The following is an 18,175-nucleotide window of genomic DNA, read 5'->3' as shown; positions in this document are numbered from 1 at the left end:
ACTTCTTCCCAGAAATGATACTTAAACCTATTAGCACTTGGGGCACCTGGGTGGCTCAGTCCGTTAAGCGTCTATCTTCAGCTCAGGTCATGATTTCAGAGTCCTGGGGTCGACACCCACATTCGCGTGTGTGGGCTCTCTCTCTCTCAAATAAAATAAATTAAAAAACCTACTAACACTCAAGTGTCTTTTACATCAAATTAAAAAAATAGTAACTAACTAAACGAAGTATATATTGAAGACTCTGCATTGGAACTGTTTTTGCTCTCTTTAAATAGTGGGTTCCTAGTTTTATAAAATTGATAACCTATTAACAGTTAAAGTTCATTTATTTAGTGAATCTTCTTTTTCGAGATTTTATTTATTTGAGACACAGTGCATGCAGACAAGCGGGGGCGGAGGCAGAGGAAGAAGGAGAGGCAGAGAATCTTGAGCAGACTGATGTTGAGTGCAGAGCCCCTCACGGGGTTTGATCTCACAATCCTGAGATCATAACCTGAGTCAAAATCAACAGTCAGACACTACTGATTAAGCCATGCAGGTGACCCTACATAATAAACCTTTAAGTGTAAGCAATATGCAAGTACTGTAGATGTGAAAGAAACTGACAGGGTCCTTGCTTTCACTGGGGATACAGTTGATAAGAAGGGATTGGCATTAATCAAAACAATTAAACATGTAATTTTAAAATATGATAGGCGCGCCTGGCTGGCTCAGTGGGTTAAAGCTTCTGCCTTCGGCTCAGGTCATGATCTCAGGGTCCTGGGATCGAGACCCACATTGGGCTCTTTGCTCAGCAGGGAGCCTGCTTCCCCATCGCTCTCTGCCTGCCTCTCTGCCTACTTGTGATCTCTCTCTCTCTGTCAAAATAAATAAATAAAATCTAAAAAAAAATAAAATAAATAGTGATAAATGCAACAGAAAAGAAATATAAGGTGTTATAACATGTTTAAAATAACTGAAAAGTCTAAACTGAAAAGGTGGTGAAAAAATAATGAATACTGTTTTTCTGAAAATAAATAAATTGGAAATAAATAAATAAATAAATAAATAATAAAGACTAATAAAAAAAAGAAAAGGTGATGTCTGAGTTATGATCTGAAGTATGAATATTTTTTTTAAAGATTTTGTTTATTTATTTGACAGAAAGAGAGACAGTGAGAGCGAGAAGACAAGCATGGGGAGTGGGAGAGGGAGAAGCAGGCTTCCCACTGAGGCTTCCCTGACTCGGGACTCGATCCCAATACCCTGGGATCATGACCTGAGCTGAAGGCAGCTGCTGAATGACTAAGCCACCCAGGCACCCTGAAATATGAATATATGCTATTAAAGCTAGTGAGTGGGGAGGAGAGGGCATCTCAGGCAGAGGAATCAGTATACACAGAACTCCCAGTGTGGGAAGTCATACAGGTAGACACAAAGAGCAGCCTAATCTATTAAAACAATCAAGAACTTTCTATTTTCCACAAACTGTGGATCTGTTGACTTATATTTCAGTTAATGTATATGGCAGATTCTGAGCTGTTAATGTATTAGTTTCATAGACCCATATTCTACATAATAATCATTCTCATACTCTTTACTATTTCTCAAAAAATCTGATGAAAACAATATAGAGTCTTTCTTAGAGTTTGGTGATCTTTCTTCAGTATCTGTAGTAGAAATCCCTACAATGAGCTCTATGATTTTGGTAGAGACCTCTGATTTTCATCAAGGGAGTCCTCTTGGAACCTGGTCCTCAATAAAACTGAAAGACCCCAGGTGGTGAGGATGATTCTGAGTGGTGATAAAACAAAAATGTGTATAAAGGATTCCAAACTTCTACTTTATATTCTAATGATTTTAACTTGCTTCTAGATGAACAACATCAACAACAACAGGAAACCAGTTTCAGAGAGAAAGGCTGTAAGTAAATTAGACTAAAACACCAACCTCAATTTGGGTACAAAATTTTTTAATATTTATTGATCTATATTTAAGTATACCAGTCCTTGTATTTACCAGGACTACATTTTGTAACTGGCTTATCTTGGTGCATTCAACTACAAGTGGATATTCTATGAAAATCTAGAGAATTAGGTGATTATGTCAGGAAATCAGAGAGCTGAGAACCAAGAATGAATTTTCGTATTTCATTGTTCTCATTTTCATGTCACAAATAAGGGGGATCCAGATGGAGCTGAGGTGTCTCAGAATTCTGAGCCAATCTTAAGGGTTAGTCAAATTGGACTTAATGGAGGGTTGTGATTACAGGAATCAACCAGGTCAAAAAGCATATAGGAGGGGCGCCTGGGTGGCTCAGTGGGTTAAGCCGCTGCCTTCGGCTCAGGTCGTGATCTCAGGGTCCTGGGATCGAGTCCCGCATCGGGCTCTCTGCTCAGCAGGGAGCCTGCTTCTCTCTCTCTCTCTGCCTGCCTCTCCATCTACTTGTGATTTCTCTCTGTCAAATAAATAAATAAAATCTTAAAAAAAAAAGCATAGAGGAGATAGAGTCTAGAGGAATTCTTGAAGCTGGAGATGCAGTCACTTTTAATCGAGCACACATAGCATTTGGCAGTAAAGGGAAAGCACTGTTAAGAATACTAACTGGGGATCCCATGTTGATAGACTTTCAGTAAACTGCACTCTGACAACAGGGCATCAATATGAGGTTTTATAAGAAACACTCACAGTTACAATAAACATTTGTGCTTATTTCATACCTTACACAGGGTAGGCTAGTTATTAAAAACTCAGGCAACATATTACACAGTAACTTTTTATAAGAAAACATAGGGAAACATTTCTTTTAATTCTCAGAGTTAAAGAGCAATGCATCATCTGCACCAACTCATTTTTTAAAAACTTATTAATACTATAAATCTTGAACTGATAGTGTTTCCTTCCTTGGATTAGCTGATTGGAAGTTCACAGCCAATTCTGTGACTCATTTCTAGCAATTACTCAGAAATCAGTGGAATGATTTTTGCTTCCATATTTCATACTATCTTCATGTTGTTATGTTCTCTTCTCTTTGACATCCTCATTTTACCTTGTTTTCTAAATTGTTTGTGACACAGTCCTTTGCTTTTGAGGGAGAAGAGAAAAATGGGATTTAAATAAAATATGTTACCTAAGTAAATGGAAAATAACAGTTTTTCTTACAGAAGAGGAAAACAAATGATTTTTGCTTATTATAAAACTACATATGCTCATTTTATTTATTTTTGAAGATTTTATTTATTTATTTGAGCAACAGAGATTGAGAAAACGAGTGGAACGAGAAGCAGAGGGAGAAGCAGACTCCCTACAGAGAAGGGAGTCTAACTCACAACTGGACCCCAGGATCCTGGGATCATGACCTGAGCTAAAGGCAGACACTTAAGCAACTAAGCCACCCAGGTGCCCCATATCCTCATTTCAAAGGAAATCATATAAGAAAGAAGACCATAGAAGAAAATAGTAAAAACCTCTCTTAAATATCCTCTCTTCTTACACCTACAACTGTTTAGTGCTTTTTCCTCTTCTAAAGAGGATTATATATACACACACACTCATACCATAATAAGCACACACATACATATCTCTCTATATAGCCACACACATATAGACATAATCTCATATATAAATATAAGTATGCATGAATACACATAAGTAAATAGTATCATGTTCTATGATCCAGTCTCTAATTTTTTTTTTCCTTTAACAACTTGCAGGGTTTGTAATCGCATTTCAGTACATGTACATCTCCCTCTTTCTTTATCTAGTAGTCCTTTGTTGTGGGTATGACCTAATTTACTTTACCAGTTCTCTACTGAGAGACATTTGGGTGGCTTTCAGATCTTTATTATCCTACACAATTTTGCAATATAGTACAGTTTTGCTCACTTGCTCAGTTATATTCTTAGGCTAAATTCCTATATATGGATTTATTGGGTCAAAAGCACTCCCATTTAAAATTTTGGCATACATTATTTGATTATCCACCAAGGTCTTTCTAATTTACACAGTCATGAAAAATGTATAGAAGAGGGACGCCTGGGTGGCTCAGTTGGTTAAGCGGCTGCCTTTGGCTCAGGTCATGATCCCAGCGTCCTGGGATCGAGTCCCACATCGGGCTCCTTTCTTGGCGGGGAGCCTGCTTCTCCCTCTCCCTCTGCCTCTGCCTGCCACTCTGTCTGCCTGTGCTTGCTCTCGCTTCTCTCTCTATGACAAATAAAAAAAAAAAATGTATAGAAGAAATTGCCTACTTCACCACGCCTTTTCTAATTCTTTTGAATTATTCATCTTTTACTCTTTTTCTAAAATAATTTAAAAAATTAAATAACACTGATGTTTTAATTTTTATTTTTGTCTGTTCACAAAGTAGAGAATCTTTGCAAATGTATATTGATATTAATCTTTCTTCCATTTTGAATTTCCTCTTTGTGTCTTTTGCCTACTTTCATATTAAATTTTTAATATTATTATTATTGATTTTAAGTGCTTCTTATTATGGTGTGAGATAAGGATCTTTTTTATTTCAATAAACTTATAAATATCATATTTAAAATATCTTACTCTAGTCTCACTGAATTGGAATGCTGCACTTAGTAAATCCTAAATTTCCACATACACGTGTCTCTCATGTTTGACAGTTCACAGAACCTTTACTCAGTCCACTGAACAACTGATTTGTTCCCAAATTAATATCATGTCATTTGAATTAAAAGACTGTATGTTCTGATTTTTTTTTTTTAGATTTTACTTATTTATTTATTTAGAGAGTGCATGAATGGGAGGAGGGGCAGAGAGAGAGACAGAATCTCAAGTAAACTCTGCACTGAGTCTGGAGCCCAGCGTGGGGCTCAATCTCACGACCTGAACTGAAATCAGGAGTCGGATGCATAAGTGACAGGTGCCCCCGTTCTGATATAGGAAAAAAATCTATATCTTTTTTCTTTTTCTTTCTTTCCAAGTGTTCTTTACTATTCTTACACATATTTTTTCTTTTTTTCGTTTTTAAAAGATTTATTTATTTGACAGACAGAGATCACAAGCAGGCAGAGAGGCAGGCAGAGAGAGGGGGAGAAGCAAGCTCCCCGCTGAGCAGAGAGCCTGATGCGGGGCTCGATCCCAGGACCCTGAGATCATGACCTGAGCAGAAGGCAGAGGCTTAACACACTGAGCCACCCAGGTGCCCCTCTTACACATATTTTTAATCAAACTTTAAGTCAATCAATTCCCAAAAATTCCACTGGGGATACATTATTTTTAAATAAGCCTGTGACCTTTTCTGTCTAAAGTGTTGGAGTTTTCTAAAATCCATTTCAAATTACTTTCAGCCACTCCAATGAGAATATCATTTGAAGGTATACAATATCTTATAGTTGATCCCTTAGGGAATCAGCCAATAACTTAGTTCACTTTATAACACACAAAGTGTCTTAAATTTTGTGGATCAAGGACTTGTTAAGAATTTGATGAATATTCTCCCCAAAATGTGCACCTATCCCCAAATATAATTGATCCTCTTACCCGAAGTTAAGAATTAGTTCTGTAAAATCATCTCTCTATATAAAAAGGGAAACTTTATTCCATCAAAATTTCATTCTGATGTTGTTTCCTTACAATCTGGATTGTAATGACTACTCTCTCTCTTTATAATCATTATAATTTCTCTTTGTCTTCATAGTTTTAGTCAAACAATAGGCTTCCTCTTACCCAATACCATTCCATGTTTATCTAACAATTTGATGAAAAGATCACTATACTAGCAGTTTTAAGGTTCATGCCTGAGTTCTTTCTCTGAACATACATGTATCTATTTCTCTGAGAGTTCCCCTTGGTTACTTATAAAATAAGCAAAATATCACTAGTTCTATTTACTTCACCAAGATTATTAAGGAAACCAAATACAAATTGAGTAAGCACTAACTGAAGAGGTAAGGTTTCATTATTAGTTCCACATTTAAAGGTTCATCATTTATTGAAGACACATACAGACCACATACTGTACGAGATCCTAATTGGTTAATGGTGGAGACAGATAAAAAATTGCTATTGGTAACTGCTAGAATAGATATATACAAAATGCAATGTGAAAGCCCTGAAAAGAAAAATACTCCTGCGCTCGTAAGACCATACATCCAAGTGGGATGAAATAAGTTTGAAAGGATATTTGTGAGTTTTCCAAATATATAAGGAGGGGATGGTGTAGGAAAAGCAGTCTAGAAGGAAGAAACAGGTTGAAAAAGAAAGAGGTGTTAAAAGGCACAAAGAGCTCAGCACATGGCAAAAATGTGAGGTGGTGATTTTATGGGATTTAAGGGAAAGGATGAATAGGAGACTTTCTCTGAGGAAGATAAACTGGGCTAGCATTTTGAAGAGTCAGACTAAGAAATCCAAATTTTATTTTGCAGGTGTAAAGAAATGATCCAAGGATTTCAGACAAAGGGATGATGAGATTAGGTGGTCTGGAGTATAAAAATGACTGGAGTCAGGAGACATTAAAGGCTTAGGGCAGATGATAAGAACTTGATCTAGGGAAGTAGCAATGGAGAAACACAAGAGATATTTTCAGGTGGGAAGTAAGAAGATCTTGGTTGTCTCTAAGATTTGGGAGTTCAGAGGGGTGCCTGGGTGGCTCAGTGGGTTAAAGTCTCTGCCTCCAGCTCAGGTCATGATTTCAGGGTCCTGGGATTGAGCCCTGCATTGGGCTCTCTGCTCAGTGGAGAGCCTGCTTCCTTCCTCTCTCTCTCTCTGCCTGCCTCTTCCTGTCAAATAAATAAATAAAATATTTATTAAAAAAAAGATTTGGGAGTTCAGAGAAGGAAGAATCTAAGGATACTAGTCACTTGAGACCATTAGATGAGTGATTGATAACACATACTGACATAAATGGTACTATAATTCTTACTCAGAAGACAAAACATACCTTATTTTTCATTTAATCTCCAAGATGGTGTCATGAAGATCATAGCGATGGTGGTATATGTTTGTATGGGGTCAAGTCAATTCAGCTGATGAGTTTTTAAAATAATGTGAATGCCCTCTTCCTTGGGAAAAATTAGATTTCCTATTTTTAAATGTAGAAAAATGTTCCTTGAGATAAAAATAACCACAACATCTTTTGAAATATAATACAGTGCTATTTGATATAATCCCTTAGCAACATTCCTTCTATGAGCCAGGACTAGCAGCACTGAAGTTACAGACTCACATATTGTATATTTTTAAACATGTAGATGGATAATAAGCTGTGAGAGGGACAAAATTTTACTCATGTTTGACTTCAAGGCTGTGCATAACTACCCAAAGTTGCTAAAAGGATTCAGTCTTTTTAGGTTATTATTCTATGTGATGTTTAAGAACCTTCCCCCAAATACTCTTCCAAAACCATATTGAAGTTTGCAAATAAAAATTAATGACCAGTTCACCATTATGTGTGTATGTATGTGTGTGTAGGAAAGTATCCAATTTGGAAAGTGAAAAAAAATTGTTTTTTGCAATGGTCTCTCTTGCCAATATTTGGAGATTTCATTAATCTAACACTGTTTTTTAATATTAGGAAATGAGAAATTTTACCATAACTTTTTGTTGATTAAATAAACCAAATAGTTTTGCTGATTGAAAATAAATTAATATCTTCACTTACTCAAATTTAAAGATGGAAACCTTGTATCAGTCATCCAACATTTAAAAAAAAATTACTGTTTCCTAAAATCCAAAGTCTTAGATTCACTGATATAGTCAGTTTAAAGTGTAGTCAGTTTTCAGCCAGATACTTTTGTGATGTAAAAGTTAAAGTTTGCATGATGAACTTAGATCACTTTTATAATGAAGAAAAAACACACTAAAAAATGTTAACAAAATTACTAGAGACAACAGAAAAATTTATAATTCAGAATAGAAAAGCAAAACCTGATTTTTTTAGTATTTCAATATTGCAATATAATTATAATAATTAGTATTTCCTTTTATTTAATATATTAATGTATTTAAAAAGCTACTGTTAAATATTTTATATGATACATGGGATTTATATTGAATGCAATGATAGCTTTTATCTTTTTCTTCCAAAATAGTTAAATCAAATGTCATCTTCTTTTTTTTTCCAATTTATTTATTTTCAGAAAAAAAGTATTCATTATTAAATGTCATCTTCTTGATATTTGTATCTGTCATGTAGAATGTTTTCTTTTTTTTTTCTAAGATTTTATTTATTTATTTGACAGGCAGAGATCACAAGTAGGCAGAGAGGCAGGCAGAGAGAGAGGAAGGGAAGCAGGCCCCCTGCTGAGCAGAGAGCCCGATACAGGACTCGATCCCACAACCCCGAGATCACGACCCGAGCCGAAGGAAGCAGCTTAACCCACTGAGCCACCCAGGTGCCCTAGAATGTTTTCTTAATACCCAAGGAAACACCTATGCTATCTGAATTTCCAACTTTGTTTTTCCAATTTATCTAAAAACAAAACAAAACAACAGGTCACCCATTTCTCTCATCCCAACCGAATCTCTGACAACCACCACTTGTTTTTTGCATCTGTGAGCTTAGTTTTGTTGTTATTAGTTTTGTTTCAGATTCCAAATATAAGAGAGATAGTATTATATTTATCTTTCTCTGACTTATTTATCATAATGTCATCAAGTTCTAGGCATGTCACAAGCAGCAAGATTTCATTCTTTTTTATGACTGAATAGTATTCCATTATATCTATATACATCACAATTTTCCTATCCATTCATCTATCAACGGACATTCAGGTTGTTTCCATATTTTAGCTATTATAAATAATGCTGCAATGAACACTGGGATCCATTTATCTTTTTGAATTATTGTTTTCATTTTCTTTGGACAATTACCCAGAAGTAGAATTGCTGATCATATGATAATTCTATTTTTAATGTATTGAGTAACCTCCATACTGTTTTCCATAGTGGCTGCACAGTTAACATTCCCACTATTGTGCAAGGGTTCCCTTTTTTCCATATCCTCTCTAACACTTGTTATTTCTTCTCTTTTTTAATAATGGCTAATCTGACAGGTATGAGGTAAGATCTCACTGTGTTTTTTTTTTTTTAAAGATTTTATTTATTTATTTGAGAGAGAGAGACAGTGAGAGAGAGCATGAGAGGGGAGAAGGTCAGAGAGCGAAGCAGACTCCCCATGGAGCTGGGAGCCTGATGTGGGACTCGATCCCGGGACTCTAGGATCACGCCCTGAGCCGAAGGCAGTCGTCCAACCAACTGAGCCACCCAGGTGTCCCTCACTGTGTTTTTTATTTGCATTTCCCCGATGATTAAAGATGTAGACCCTTAATTTGTATTGAGAATATATAGCTCTGGGTGCCTGGGTGGCTAAGTTGGTAAAGCATCTGCAGTCAGTGATCATCCAGGTCTTGATGCAGGGATCCTGGGATCAAGCCCTGCATTGGGCTTCTCCCTCTCCTTCTACCCTTCCCCTGATTGTGCTATCAAATAAATAAAATCTTTTAAAAAAAGGAATATATAGCTCCTGCAGATTTAGAAATGTACATTACTGACAAAGAAAATATTTTGTTATGTAAAGTAATTAGGGGCACCTGGGTGGCTCAGCGGATTAAAGCCTCTGCCTTTGGCTCATTTCATGATCCCAGTGTCCTGGGATCGAGCCCCGCATCGGACTCTCTGCTCTGTGGAGAGCCTGCTTCCTCCTCTCTCTGCCTGCCTCCCTGCCTGCTTGTGATCTCTCTCTCTCTGTCAAATAAATAAATAAAATCTTAAAAAAATAATAAATAATTAAATCCTTTATCAGTTCAATTGAACAATTACTACATTTTAAAATTTAATTTTATTTTTTTAAAAGATTTTATTTATTTATTTCACAGAGAGAGAGAGATCACAAGTAGGCAGGTGTGGGGTGGGATGGAAGCAGGCTCCCTGTTGAGCAGAGAGTCCGATGCGGGGCTCCATCCAGGACTCTGAGATCATGACCTGAGCCCAAGGCAGAGGCCCAACCCACTAGCCACCCAGGCACCCCGAACAATTGCTACATTTTGAAGAACTATTGGTTAAAGTGATTAATTTGACATTAATATCTCAACTGGTTTTCTTTGTAACATACTCATTCCTTGTAATTTTATTATTTCAAATTACTTTTATGTTAAGATTAAAAAGTGAATCTACCTTCTTAGATATAACTTAACACAAAATTTATTTCAAATACTTACATCTTCATAGAATCAAAAGACTTGACCACAAAATGTGTGGGAATTGTCTCCTTCCTATTTTACAGATTTCTTCATTAAACCAAGCAAACCTCTTTCCCATTGCTTTACAAACTGTAGTTTTGAAAATTTCAGTCAAGACAATAATATCTGGAAATGCTAGGACACATGCTAAATATAGCCTTTTAAAGGACATATTTTTCTTGGTAGTCCATAGAGAATTATCCATCCATCCATGAGGATTTTTCAGAGACATTAACTTGACAGACAACCTAAGCCCTCCATTTGAATGACAGCACATGCACACAGGAACACATACACATACACAGTTTGCACATGTCTCACACTTCTGTTCCCTTTTAAAAAGATCATTGAAGGGGCGCCTGGGTGGCTCAGTGGGTTAAAGCCTCTGCCTTTGGCTCAGGTCATGATCTCAGGGTCCTGGGACTGAGCCCCATATCAGGCTCTCTGCTCAGTGGGGAGCCTGCTTCTCCCTCTCTCTCTCTCTCTGCCTGCTCCTCTGCCAACTTGTGATCTCTGTCTGTAAATAAATAAATACAATCTTTAAAAATAAAATAAAATAAAATATCACTGAAAACAACATGAAGTGCTCTGATTAACTAACTCTCTGAACATTGTTTTATATTTATTATTGTTTTATATGCAATGTACAAACTCAACAAATACACTGATTTATTTGCCTCTACTGTGATAGTTAACACCAGTATAACAGCCAGGATTTCAAAAATTAAAAATAAAGTTAAAATTTCTCATTGCTTCCAGAGCCTATGCTGTCTTTTTTTTTCTTTTCTTTAAAGGACTTAAACCATATCTCATTGTTTGTTTATTTGGACTTTAGGTCCTATGGTATCAATCAATATAACATTCATGTTTGGTTTTATATATTTCTTGATGCTATCAACATGCCCAGGTTCTGCGCACATTTATTTTGGGAGCACCTACTGTCTTCACTGAGGCAGGAGGAGACCAGGGTTTCAGTCTTAGCTCTGGCACTCACAGTCACTGTGCTATTGAACAAGTTACTCATAACTTCTAGGGCTTGATGTTCTTATCTATAAAGTGAAGACAATATAATTTCATTTCAGTATTGTTAATGGGTTCAAATAAGTTAATAAGTGTGATTTTTTGATAATTTTAAAGCATTCCTAACCATTCTCCTAAAAGAATGAAAGCAATATCCATGCCCTTTTTGCAAAGTACATTTATTTACAAAAGCAATTCTATCAAGGGAAATCTTGACATGTAATGAATGAGTGTTTGGGAAATACATGAGTGATGTAAAGAATTTTAAGTCCAATAATTCTTAAATAGAATAAGAATGATTTATCAGATGAGCTACAGTGGAAGCTATGTGTAAGTACTATGCATCTTTAGTTTTCTGTGAACCATTCAATTAACAAATTACAAATGGAACAATTAATTAGTGTAGCGAGCACAGCAAAAAATAAATTTAAATCAATGATGCAATACCTCTACTCCAATTAGCTTATTTTCCCTCTTCACCCTCTCAGACATATTCTGTTTTATTAAAAAATGAATTTAATTAAGAGACTCTACACAGTCAACCAACCCACAGATTAATCTAGAACTCTTATTCTTATTTAATACTTGTTAAAATCTCGGTCTCACAAATGTTTATAGCTCAAACATACAAAGTGCCATGCTTGCCTTTATTCCACCACAGGGGAACCACATACATAGTGCTCTACCCAAGTGGAGGACATTTACTTTTTCAAACAAAATTTAACACAGCATGCGGGCGTTAGCAGTCTGAGGTATAAAAATGAAACTTGCATATTCATTTATAAATGTTTGAAATCACATCAATTTTCAAAACTTAAATTGATCTGAATAGTGACTATTTAAACCACAATTCTCATTCTTTTTATCTAATAGGTATAAGAACATCACCACAAAAAATTGTTCAGTAATTAAGGGTGTGAGGAAGGCAAAGAGTACGAGAAGTATGTGGGCATATCAGGGTTGAGATATTCCACTTGGCTGGATTTCCTTTTGTACACAACACACAGAGAGACTTGCCCATAAAAAAGAAAGAGATAAAGAGAGAGGAGGAGGGAGGGAGGGGAAAAGAGAAAAGGGCAGAGCCCAGAAAGGGGGCAGACAGAAAGACATATGTTTGAACACGATTAATATTTCTGGATAAACCCAACATACTATCAATTACAGTTAGACAAACAACTGTCAATCACAACTGAACAAACAGCCCCAAGTTTTCCTGTTTCTGGATGTCCACCTGATTTACAGTTTACCCATCATGCAGATACATGGCTTGGATATGTAGTCCATCAATGGCTGCCCACCTCTAAGATTAGATAATGAAATCTTATTTGTGTGCACTTTGTGTGGGGCAGGGCATTCCTTGCTTAGAGGGCCTGGGACAGGGAAGAAAAGAGCTGTTTTGGGGTTGCAGGGAAAGGGCCCAACTTCCACCTCCATGCCTGAGTTAAGAATTTGAGCTCAGTTCTCAGAGTAGCTGTAATTGGTTCTTTACACTACTCATTTCCTCAGAATAGGAGCAGTTGGCTTCTATTAAAACTCTGGGTGACATGCAGCTTCCTTGCCCTATCTTCCGGAGCACTTTACATTAAGGGGAAATCACTGTAATCAAATCTCTGCATCTTTGCTGCTGCTAAATAAAACGAGGTACTTTCTTCCTGGGATTTTGCAAAGACAACTGGATGGATACACATAGAGCGGGCACACATCACATACCAACACAGTGTAACTCCCACAGAGTCTTTGCTCCCTCCTTCCATCCCTCCCTTTTCCCTCTCCTGAGGATTGCTGAACATTTTGCTCCAAACTCTCCAAGTCACCCACGTGTTTGTTCTCCCCTTTAGCTGTTCAATTTACTTTCTGACAAAGAGAAACTGAGTTGTTCTCAGGCTCTGCGCTGCAATCCTGGAACCAAGCTGTCTCACCCATTTCCAGTCACCATCAGATCTGCCCCACCAATCCCCCTCACTCTGGGGAGAGTGGAAGGATTACTGGGAGTCTCGCTGGCTCAACAACCCCACCCCTTTCCTTCACTCTTCCTCCTACTGCAACAGAGCAAACTGAATTTGCCTGTTTAGTCCCACTTGCCAGGGTGGGATGGAAGTGGGTGGGGAGGGGATGGTGGGTGGTAGAGACAACTGCAAATCTCTCATTCTCTTTCACACACACACACCATTTAAACTGTACTTTCAGGGTCTCTTACACACAGGTGAATCCTAACACTCTCAAGCAAGAACAAACACGCCCCTGCTTGCCCTCCCCCAATTCCCAGAATAGAATTTAGTCCTGGGTCCTAGATTGCTAGTGATAAAGAGACCAACGAGGAGAATTTGAGAAATGGGGAGGTGACCCCTTGTCTGAATGGGGGAGGGGGCGCTCTCCACTCACCGCCTGAGTCCCTGGAAGGAGGAGGGCCAGGACATCCTGGATTTCTTTAGGCCGGGCCGGTGGCCGGTCTCCACGGCGTAGGAGGTGCGGTCCATGGCACGGCAGTACAGGTAGCGCTCGGTGTCCGAGTAGCCGCGATGTCGGACCCGGCCGGTGGCCCCGCTCGAGGCGTAGCGGCCGCGAGCAGCCCCCGGAGGCGGCGGGGGCGGTGGCAGAGGGGGTGGCGGTGGCGGCTGCAGCGGACACTGGGGCTGGGGCTGGGGTGAGGACGGCGGTGGCGGGGGCAGGTGGTGATGGGGGTGCAGAAGGCGGAACTGGGGCTGCCGGAGCGGGTACTGGTGGTGCTGCTCGTGCCTCCAGAGGTGCTTGGGGGCTTTGAGTGTGGCCCCTCCGGCGCCGTCGCTGCCCTCGTCGCTGCCCGCACGGGCCGGCACGCTGCTGCCCTCTGCCTCCATCCTGGCTCGCACCTCCGAGCCCTGCTGTCCAGCCGGTTTCACCGCGCTGGCCCGAGCGCCTCCCGGATGCTGCTGCCGCTGCCGCAGCCGCTTCTGAAGCCGAAACAGAGGCTGGGCTCAGCTTCCCACTTGAAGCCACCAGAGGCTCCGGGCGACCGAGAGGGGGCTCTGCCAGCGGGAGGGGTCACAGAACGTGACAAGGCTCCCTCCACAGTGATTGAGGCAGAGATACACTCCTGGGCTCCCCAGTTCACCAAGACTAGGACGCGCGGTGCGCTGCTTCACCAACAGCCGGTCCCTGCTTCCTCCCTTTCTTCTTCCCTTGCTTCCTTTGGGTGCCTGCAGCAAAGCAGGGACTGTTAGCAGCTCTAGACGCAGAAAAAGCAGCAGCAGTAGTGGTAGCAGCCTCCTCAGTCCAGAGCGCCTGAACCCTGAGACCAGAGCTGCTGAAAAGTTGGACAGCTCCTGACTGGTGAGCTAAGCTGCGACTTTCTCCAAAACCACTCTAGCCAGTCAGAAGTCAGACCTGTCCTCCTGATCCTTCCCCTCCCCGTGCCCCCGCCTCCCTCCCCCCACTGCCCTCCACTGCCCCAGAGCTTTCCTCTGCACCTCCACTTGCTTCAGTCTTCTTCGAGAAATGGAGGTCGGTTGTTCCTATCGGATTCTCACAGCTTTTTGACGATGAACACCATTTTGGGGCTTCCAAAGATAAGGGATGTAACCTGGCAAAGTTGCTCAGAATGGTTTTTGTGCAGGTTGTTGAAAATTTGGATCTGGGTGAGGACCCAATATTAGGATTATTTCAGCCTCTTTCCCTGACAAAGGTTTAAATACTGTGTGGATCTTTCTCATAGCAGAGGGAATGCCCACTATTTCCTCTTGAAGATCTTCTTCCAGCTAGTATCTCATGTTGCTGCTGCATCTGTGATTAAGGTCCCCAGGAGCGGACCTAGCTGGATATCAAAGTGAATGGTTGTCAAGACTGAGATTTCTGGCTACAGTTAAGGTTGGGGAACCTTTTCCATTACAAACCTCTGTTTATCTTCAGGGATTTCTTCTGTCAGGGCCTGCCTGCAATTTTGTCTTTCTGCCACATCCAGCAGAAGAAGACAGCTCAATTACCAAAGCGTTCAGAAACATGTATCACTATTATTCCACAGAAATCAGAGTCATATATGGCACTAAAATCCAAATTCCTTTATTTATCTTCCTTTATTTAGTATTTTCCTGCAATACTGGCCATTTTTGAGAAACTACAAAGTTTCAGAGTAATATATGTTCATATAATATAATGTAATCTATGTACATATGTACATAAATCTTCTTGTACATTTATTATTATTATTAAAGGTTATCTTTATTTATTTGAGGAGAGAGAGAGATCACAAGTAGGCAGAGAAGCAGGCAGAGAGAGAGGGGGAAGCTGAGCAGAGAGCCCGATGTGGGCTCAATCCCAGGACCCTGAGATCATGACCCAAGCCGAAGGCAAAGGCTTAACCCACTGAGCCACCCAGGTCCTCTCTTCTTGTACCTTTTTATATTTTAAATTATATTTAATTTTAGAATTAGACTTTATGGGAACTAGCACTGTAACATCCATTATTTGAAATACAGTTTTATTGATGGCTTACAATAGTTTGTTGGCAGTCTAATTAATCTATTTATCAGTCAATTTTGACACACTTGAATATATATTTTATGCATATCATATAATGAATACTAAAGTACCAGAATCAAGAACAACATCTCACACTCTGCAGAGTGCTGGAAATCCAAAGTCCTCTATATAGTGAGTGCTCAGTGTACAAGAAATTGATGAAATACCATCAGTGAAAATAAGTGCTCACTTTGCTCACTGTTCCCTTCTCTAAGTGACAGCAATGAAATTTAATGCTTTGCAAAAATGACACTTGGCATTTCTACATGGGTATCTTTCTTTCCCCTCCTTCTCTCATTCTCTTCCTTGTCCTCCTTCTTCTCCTCCTCCTTCTCCTTCTTCTTCTAAGTGAGAAATGTCTCCTCCAGCATTTCAGTATTGGCATTTTGCCCATAGGGCCCATGTACAAAGACTGAGAAAGGTTCGGTCTTGAGAGGAACAAGGCATTCCCCTAAGTATCACTTCCCTCTATGTAGCACTGAAAACATACTTGACTATGGCATTCTTTCTCCCCTTTACAGACACAAGTGTGACTAATGGCAGTGGCCAAAGTATTTTCTATGCCTAGGAAGGCACTGAGCTGGTATCTTTCCAAACAAGAAAGGAGAGAAAAGGAAGTGTTTACAGCATAAATCATTTTTCAAATTCATCACAGTATTAGTACCTGGAACTATTCCAAAGAAGTATACAAATTTCTTTTCCCCTCTGAAATTCTTGCCACCTTTCTCCTTGGTTGAGTCATGGCAGAATATCTATCTGAAACTTATAATCTTGCTTTTCAAACACTAACAGTATAAACAAGTAGTTTGTGATCTTCTTTCCAAAATAAATAGAATTATCCAAACCTACCCTGCTTCTCACTGTCAGTTTTCTTCTTTCTTTTAATTAATGAACAATTTCTTTTTCTTATAGTCTTCATTTACTTTTTGTAAATGATTCTTTCATTTTTACTATATAATTACAAGTCAGGTATATTTTTAAAGATAAAGGTAAGAAAGTCATTTACCAAACTAAAAAGCTTTTGCACAATAAAAGAAATCATCAACAACATGATGAGGCAATCCATTGAATGAAAGAAGATATTTATAAGTCATACATCTGATAAGGGGATTAATATCCAAAATATATAAAGAACTTACATAATTTAATGTCAAAATAACATACAACCTAATTTAAAAATGGGCAGAGAACTTGAATAGACATTTTTCCAAGGAAGACATACAGATGGCCTGTAGGCACATGAAAAAGTGTTCAACATCAATAATCATCAGCAAAATGCAAATCAAAACCACAATGAGATATCACCTCACACAAATTGGTTATTATCAAAAAGCCAAAAAATACAAAATGCTGGTGAGGCTTTGGAGAAAAAGAACCCTTCTATACTGTTGGTGGGAATGTATATTAGTGCAGCAATCATGGAAAACAGTATAGAGATTACTCAAAACAATTTTCAGAATAGAACTGCCATGTGGTCTATCAATTCCACTTCTGAATAGTTCAGTGAAAATGAAAACACCAATCCCAATAAATACATGCACTCTTATGTTTATCACAGCATTAGTTACAAAAGTCAAGATATGGAAACAACACAATTTTCTATGGATAGATGTATGTACACACAATGTATATGTGTATGTACACACACACACACACACACATGCACACATACACAGTAAACTATTACTCAGTCAAGAAAGAAGGAAATCCTGACATTTGGAAAAACATGGGTGGACCTTGAGGGCATTATGCTAAATGAAATAAATCAGAGAAAGACAAATATCATATGATTTCTTATATGTGAATCAAAACAAAAAACCAGAAACACAGTCACACATATAGGAAACGAATTGTTGGTTACAAGAGTGGGGAGGGATTGGGGGGATGGGTGAAATAGGTGGAGTGGATTAAGAGGTACAAATTACCAATTATAAAAAAAATAATTCATGGGGATGTTATATACAGCATAGGGAATATAGTGAACTATACTGCAATAATTGTGTATGGTGATAGATGGTATCTAGACTCAAGGTGGGAATCATTTTACAACATATAAGAATATCAAATCACTATGAAGTATACTTGGAACTAAAAGGATATTGTATGTGAATTTATACTTCAACAAAAAAATCAAAAGAAAATCATGTAAGTACCCGTGTCCCCAGTTTGAGAGTTTGCAACTTCTCCTATAATTCCAGGAGATTACTTACAGTAGTAGTTTATTGTGTGACCTTTAAGGTAAGACAGCTTAGGTTCAAATCCCCCACTTCTTAGTCATGTGAACTAGCTCTAAATTACTTACCCACCATGTCTCTTATATGCAAAGTAGTATTATTATCCATCTCACAGGGTCTTGTGATTATTTAATAATACTTAGCACAATGCCTTATGCATAGTAAGTACCTAATAAAAGCTACCAATTTGGATCATTCCTGACAGAGCTGGAAGAATCCTAAATTTGATTTTAC

At 38.6% G+C, this 18,175-nt stretch overlaps 1 protein-coding gene across 10 annotated transcripts in view; it reads right to left on the bottom strand.

Moving 5' to 3' along the window:
- PDE4D (phosphodiesterase 4D) overlaps positions 1-18,175 on the bottom strand; it is a 1,300,895-nt gene that overhangs the window by 868,736 nt on the left and 413,984 nt on the right. Inside the window, exon 1 of one of the 10 annotated variants that reach the window (XM_044224238.1) lies at positions 13,596-14,050. The exons of the other annotated variants lie outside the window; for them this stretch is intronic. Within the exon in view, the coding sequence (XP_044080173.1) occupies positions 13,596-14,050 (455 nt within the window). Of the gene's footprint in view, positions 1-13,595; positions 14,051-18,175 lie in introns of those variants that run through there. 10 annotated transcript variants of the gene reach the window in all.

The sequence above is a fragment of the Neovison vison genome, chromosome 1 (genome assembly GCF_020171115.1).
Source record: "Neovison vison isolate M4711 chromosome 1, ASM_NN_V1, whole genome shotgun sequence".
NCBI classification, from domain to species: domain Eukaryota; kingdom Metazoa; phylum Chordata; class Mammalia; order Carnivora; family Mustelidae; genus Neogale; species Neogale vison.
Note: the sequence above shows the minus strand (reverse complement) of the source record. Positions and strands in the feature narration are given on the sequence as shown.